This window comes from Simochromis diagramma, unplaced genomic scaffold (assembly GCF_900408965.1).
Source record: "Simochromis diagramma unplaced genomic scaffold, fSimDia1.1 OVJJ01000604.1, whole genome shotgun sequence".
NCBI classification, from domain to species: Eukaryota; Metazoa; Chordata; class Actinopteri; order Cichliformes; family Cichlidae; genus Simochromis; species Simochromis diagramma.
The window spans coordinates 4,318,813-4,325,539 of NW_024387416.1; the positions used below are offsets into that span (position 1 = coordinate 4,318,813).

General features: G+C 40.2%; 1 protein-coding gene across 1 annotated transcript; it reads right to left on the reverse strand.

Annotated features, from left to right (window-relative positions):
• Positions 1-163: 163 nt before the first annotated feature.
• brms1 (BRMS1 transcriptional repressor and anoikis regulator) lies at positions 164-6,248 on the reverse strand. The gene is made up of 11 exons (XM_040012303.1): positions 6,114-6,248; positions 5,282-5,370; positions 3,429-3,663; positions 3,215-3,305; positions 2,980-3,107; positions 1,913-1,992; positions 1,707-1,803; positions 1,487-1,576; positions 681-745; positions 512-551; positions 164-430 (listed from the first exon to the last, which is right to left on the reverse strand). Exons 3-11 carry the CDS (start codon positions 3,649-3,651, stop codon positions 423-425), a joined length of 822 nt encoding a protein of 273 aa, XP_039868237.1. The 5' UTR covers positions 3,652-3,663; positions 5,282-5,370; positions 6,114-6,248; the 3' UTR covers positions 164-422.
• Between the last annotated feature and the right edge of the window lie 479 nt (positions 6,249-6,727).

The window sequence follows — 6,727 nt, forward strand, 5'->3', positions numbered from 1 at the left end:
TCCTTCCTCTCCCACCAGCTTCCAGGCAGTCAGAAACTTTTGTGCAAGACAACGCACAGCTGCAACAACACAATATGATCAAACAAATCCAAGACAGCCGAGTATGTCTCAGTGATTCTGACTCACACAGACAGACACAAAAAAAAAAAGACAGACAAAAAGGTTGTGTGCTAAAAGATTAGATTTTCAATCAGCATTATAAATCATTCTATAAATACATGGTTGTCATATCGTTAAGAACTTCTTTTAAATAGCAATAGATAACAAACAAGCAGTAGGGTGGTAGGCAGGTGGGATCAAAAGCGCAGAAAAACAACTCAACAGTCTGCTGGGCTTCAACGAGACAAAACCTGAACTGGAAATAGCTGGGAACGTGAGTGTGTGTTAAGTTTGGTGTCGCTGTTGCAGAGATCCGCCTTTCATCACCGCTCTGAAAGACAAAACAGGATCGTTTAGAGACCAAACCTTTTCAGTTTGCTGCGTTAATAAAAGACGATTGGAGCAGACTTACTTTCAACTTTCTTTTTTAGTGGCGACAGAGCTGCTTTCGCCTGAAAAACAGAGACGCTGTTTACACGATCGGACGCAGGCTGGTGTACACACCCTGAAGCTGCATCTTTATCGACTGACAGCTGAAGAATCTGGGAAGTCAAAGGGAACTTTTACAAGTGATTTCTGACCTTCTTGATAGCAGTCCAGTCTTCAAGGATGTCGATGTCTCTCAGCATGTAGACGATGAAAGGCCCTGTGAGACAGAGGCAGTCATATTGAGAGACTGAGACTGAAAACTACACAGAAACAAGAAAACACACTCTGGAAACTAATTGAATCTAAGCTTAATTTAAAAACAATATATAAAATGATATACAACCAATAATAACAACTATGATTCTGCCTTTTGATCGTAGTTGTTGTGTTCTTGCCTTCTGTAGGATTTCCAATGGAAATATCTGACAAAAATGGCTTGCAAGTAAATGACCTTTTCATCAAGCTATAGCACAGACCACTGCTCTGCGACGATATGTTTTAATTGTATAATAAAGGGTTAACTTCCAATTTACACACCATATAAAAATGTCTGCACTTTGGCGGAAACAGGAAGTACAACCCAAAGAACCCCGTCCCCACAGTGAAGCATGGTGGTGGAAGTATCATGCTGTGGGGATGCTTCTGTGTCTGGAACTGGGAATCTCATCAAAGTGGAAGGAATCACGAAGAAAGCAAAACCTCAAGCAGTCCGCAGCAAAACTGAGTCTTTGCTTTGGCTTCCAGCACAACAACAAACAGATAATAATAAAGTAATAATAGTTCTCGTGAAATTTCTATGTGAAAAGTAAATCTGGGTAAAAACTAGCTATGGAAAACTGTTAAAAAAAAAAAAAAATCGCTCTGTTTAGCAGCACTTAAACAATAAGACGGGAGCTCATCTCCTCATCTGTATATGTACACATCAGCCCGGGTGAGGCTCCTCACACGTGGTGCTTACCTGAAACCAAAGCTACTTTCTTTTTCTTCTCAGATCGACCCAGCAGGTTCTTTCTTTTGCACTTCTTGCCCCTCAGCTCATCGCTCCACTCTGGACAGACAGAATCCACCTTATACAACTCCACTAAAATGAATTGTTTTGAACACTTTCACTCAGTACTTCAGCTTTATAACCTTTGCGTACTTTATGTGTACGTAACAGCTTTGCGATTGACACGTACCTGAGGTGAGGTCTATATTCTGCCTGTCCTCCTCCAGCCTCCTTATCTTTTCCAGTAGCTCGCCCTTCATGGCGTCAAACAGCAGCGTTCGCTCACTCTGTAAAACACGCGTAGATACAAACAAGCGCGTTAGTTCTCTTTTAGTTGAGAATATTAAGTCTCCAGTAGGAAAGCAGAATGCGGTTGAGAGTGCACGTGCGCGCTACCTCCAGGTGCTGCCTCGCTCCTTGCACTTCACATTCATGCTTGTGTTTGATGACCTGCAGACACAGCTCCCTGTACACTCCTGCACAAAGAGACAGCCAAAGGTGTCTGAGGAGGTCATACTGGCATTATGTGCACTGCTACTCCATTACTGTTTGGTTAAACACACATTAGCAATGCTCTATAAGTAAGTGCTGCATTTGGAGGGTCCAAAACAATCTAAATATTTAATAGGACCCTGAACCAGAAATGCATTCTGGGTAAACAACTACCTTGAGGCATCACACTTTTTCCTTATTGATTTAAAGGTACAGTCAGTTATTGTTTTTTTAGGTTGTTTAATAGGAAAAATAATTACTCATAAATATACACTGATTTGTGTGAAATTAAGTCTTCCAACACATTGATGCTGGAACTGATCCAAAACTTAAAAAAATGAAAATCCACTAAAAATCCACAGGAACGAGCTTTGTGTCATTCATGGCTTCAGACTCAAGAATAATGTCTGTTTTTTCATCTGAGCAGGTGTCGCCTTCACCAAAAAAGCGAGAACACAAAGGAAGTCAGGACTCACAAACACATGAAAACTAGCATAAACACTCTTGATTATTCCCGATGTTGGCGCAATTCCTTATTATCAGCAGATTAGACATTAGACACTAACATCATGCCATCTAAGGTTAGGCTCGAGTCTGCTATAAAAATCACACTGTATGAAAGTTTATTCGCCAAGTGTCCGAGTCCACAAATGTTAGCTCTACTTAGGGCTGGGCCGTATCACTACTGCTAGCCTCGCGGAGTGATACGTACTGTGCTTCAACATAATATTACCGTATTGTGTGTGTGTGTGTGTTTTAACCTCTTTTTAAGTTTTGTGGATAGTATACATGGTTATGCTGAGGATATGTCGGCCAATTTCCACAATTATATCGTCAGTTATGTTGTTAGGTAAACAGCATCCTGACAGCCTACACTCACTACAGACAAATGGCAGCCAAGGTTGTTTGCACTACAGTGGCAGCTAGGCTATTGGACTTGATTAGGATTTTATTTATTTATTTTTCTGTACCAGCCACTTGTGTCCGTATCTGCATGCTGTTCTGTAGTGCAGCCAGCGGTTCTCTGTATTCGCCGGCCTTTCCCGTCAGCACCTCGTCCAGCTTGACTTTCACCTGGTTTAGCCGTTCCCGAAACAACCTGCAATCACACGGTGAAATCAGCCTCAACAACAGGCGGCTCAGACATCGAAAAAAAGAGAAGGATAAAGTGTTGAATCCCTTTTTCCCCCCTGCTTCAAAAATTACTTCTCTTTCAGCTCCTGGAATTGTTTCTCCAGATCCATCATCTCATCCAGACATTCTCCTCTTCTCCTCTCGCAGTCTTCATCATCCATCTCTTCATAGGACAAAGAGAAAAAAGAAAACAGTTTAAGGTGGCGTCGATTACATTGCGTCTCTCTTTTTATATAAGCAGTATAAACGTTAGTGGAGCATTTTGAGTTTATTTTATTTTTTTTACCTGAGCTCTCTTCTTCCTCTTCCTCCTCTTCCTCCTCGTCACTATCTTCCAAGTCGGTCTCCCTCTCCTCCGTACTTTCCTCCATGGTCTCCTCGGCTCCTCCCCCTCTTGTTCCTTCATTCTCTCTGGGTTCTTCCACCTCTCCGTTGGCCTCGGGGAGCTGCGACTCACCCTCTGCCTCCATCTCCTCCTCCGGCTCCTTCACAGGGGGTTGGGCGGGCATGGAAGCTGGAAACTATGTTCGGCATTAATAAAAATATCACATAAAACTAAAGACTGTTTGCGTTAAAGCATTCAGGTGCAATGCAGTTTGGCATCAGAGCAGTTTAACTTGAGCCCAGAGCCCATAGATGCAACGATTTATTTAAAAAAAATGTGCAAAAATCGAGTTTATACAATTCTAACAAGTTTGAAAGTAAATATTTGGTGTGACCACATTTATTCCTCAACACAGCCAATTCTATCCAGATATGTTTGTACTGCATTAGCAGAAGAGGTGGGCAATATGGCCTAAAAAAATATAGCACAGTATTGTCACATAATAAAATGAAAGAATACTTTCAGCCTGCGATGTTGTACGTTGGGCCAAAGTTTTTAACCTGTTGCTTAAAACCCTTCTCTGCCACATGTAGCTGCATCTGTAATTTCCATCCACAGTTTGCTCTTCCTGTCATGTGGAGTGCGACCAGTGAGTGCTCCAGCTGCGCTCGGTGGAGTCATTTGCTTACATTTGGGTCACCAGCTGCTAGTATCTCCTCCTTTGTAGCCTGGGTGTACTCGATGATGTGTTTTTGCCTCAAGTGATGAAACAAGTCTGTTATTTCTACATTTAGCTGGAACAGTTTTCTTGCATATTGTGCTTTGTTGGAGGTCTTTTAGCTACATTTTTTAAAATTGGTATAATGTTGAAAATCTGAAGCTACTTTTTGTGTTTGCATTTCCACTGTGCTTTATAGACAGCTGCATACTCGGTGTTGTACCTCTCTCCTGACATCCTCTCGAACATAAAGGCAGTTTGAACCAAAACAAAATTCAAATTTGCCTGCTTCCTGTTATGTGTAGACACACCACTGGTTCATCAACTGAGTTAGGTTAATTTTCTTGAATAATTCATAGGTCAGTGTTAAGCGGCATAACAAACAAACATTCAGGTAGATGGGGGCAGCTGTGGCTCAGGTGGCAGAGCGGGTTGTCTACCAATTGGAAAGTCGCTAGAGAAAAGTACTGTATGAATGTGTGTGTGTGATTGGATGAATGAGACTTGCAGTAGAAAATTAATTGAGCTGAAAGCCACTATAAATACCAGCTCGTTTACAAGTACTGCAATTTAACCCAGAAAATTATGCTTCATGTAAGCTAAGTCTTACTTGTTGGGTGCATATATAATTTTTCTAAAAAAGTTGTATAAATAAGTAAATAATAATAATGAAAATAGTAATAATGATATATTACCAAAGTGTCTGTTAAACTTTATTTCACTGACATCAGTGTTTGAATTATTCTTGACTTACGCTACACACAACTCCAAAGGGCACATCCTAAATATAGACTTTATAAAGAATCACACTTCAAAAACATATTTTTGTCCAGAAAATATGTTGGACAATTCAATTATATTATAAATTATATGTAAAAAGCTGCATAAGCACACAATTAATGTCCCAACAACATTAAACTCAAAAATATAAAACACTGACTGGGATGTTTACAACAACGAATACATCTGAAAATAACATAAATTGTCAGGGGTCAAATTTTATATTTTACAGTCTGTAAAAAATAAAACACATAAAACATTATGCTGTTAAAACTAAGACCTGCCCGTGGATTAATGACAGTGAAATTTTGCTTACTCAGTAGACGGAGTGGAATAAGGTTTAACAGCAGACTGAGGACGTGGGACCCCCGAGCTACTGTATGGCCTCCATAACCTGCAAGTGAACTGCAAAAAACACAACACAACACCGGAAATGACATGACCGGCCTCACAGACATACAGGCAACAACAAGCTAAAATAACGCAGTCTTGCTTATCCCCCATAAAACACACCTTCAGAAAACTGAAAACTATAACTGAAATATCACTTTAAAGTTGCTCCACAATTTGGCTTCAACAATTAATGGGGGTCTTATTTGTTACCTTACCGGAAGTCCCATCTCAATCGGTCTAACTTTATCTTTTAGCTTCCGGGATGTCAAAGTAAAACCGTGTACGTTATAACAGATACGGCGGTGCATAGAGTAAAATAAAATGCCCAAATTAGCCTGAAACCTATTGTATTGAACGCGAAATTAATTGTAATTCCCCTCAAAATAACAGAGACGCCTTTGTTGCATTTTCTTTTAAAATTAGCGGGAACTACACCACGGACAAGTCAAGTGCAACACTAGCTAACAATTGAAACCCCGCAGCGACGGAATGACTGCCTGTTCATCACATTGTCCGAATACTCATCTTATTTAATGGCCAAGTGTTTTCTCTTAGAGTGTGTGCCGGTTCGTAGAAGAAAAACAACCATCAAACTCAGTGAAGCATCGCCGGAGGGGCTTCCATACTGACCCTACCTTCCTACAGCGTACGGATTAACAAATAACGTTATCCGTCCACAGATGCAGGCGATGCTGTTTGTAAACAAATAACCCTTCTTTCCATAAATGTGACAGTCAAGAGAAAAGCTCGCTCACCGCGTCCTGTTGTTCCGCTGCGAAAAGTTCAAGTATGATTTACTGTATTTCCATTTTAAAAAGTACTTCCTCTTCGTCCCAGTCTTCTTTAGTTCCACACTTTGCCGGACTCTGAAGCCCGGAAGTTCAGCCAATGAGCGCGGAGACCGAGCACTAAACTGTCCAATAGCAGCGATCAACCCGAAGGTCTCTTGTCCAATCAGAAATACGCAACCAGAATCCAGTAAGCCAATTATAATCCAGTTTGTCTTCCTTATTATTCACAAAATGAAGAAATGTTTATCTTTGGGCGAGAAAGATGGCTTATAACCCACTGCGAGTGCGTATAATAGTGAGAAACACATTGTCTCGGTGATATAAGGTGTTTTGGTACAACTTCATGAAGATAGATGTAATTATTTAAAGAGGACACTTAAGGAAGACAAACATATTTCTTCATAAATACTATAGAATTCAGTATACCTGTTGTTTGCAACAAGGATTTGGAGCTGTTTGACCTAAGACTTTGCTTTAATATATATAATATAATATAATATAATATAAAAACCTAATGCTATAACTGGAGGAAATTGCTTTTTAAAATATAAAACAAAATAAAAAATAATCAAAATTTT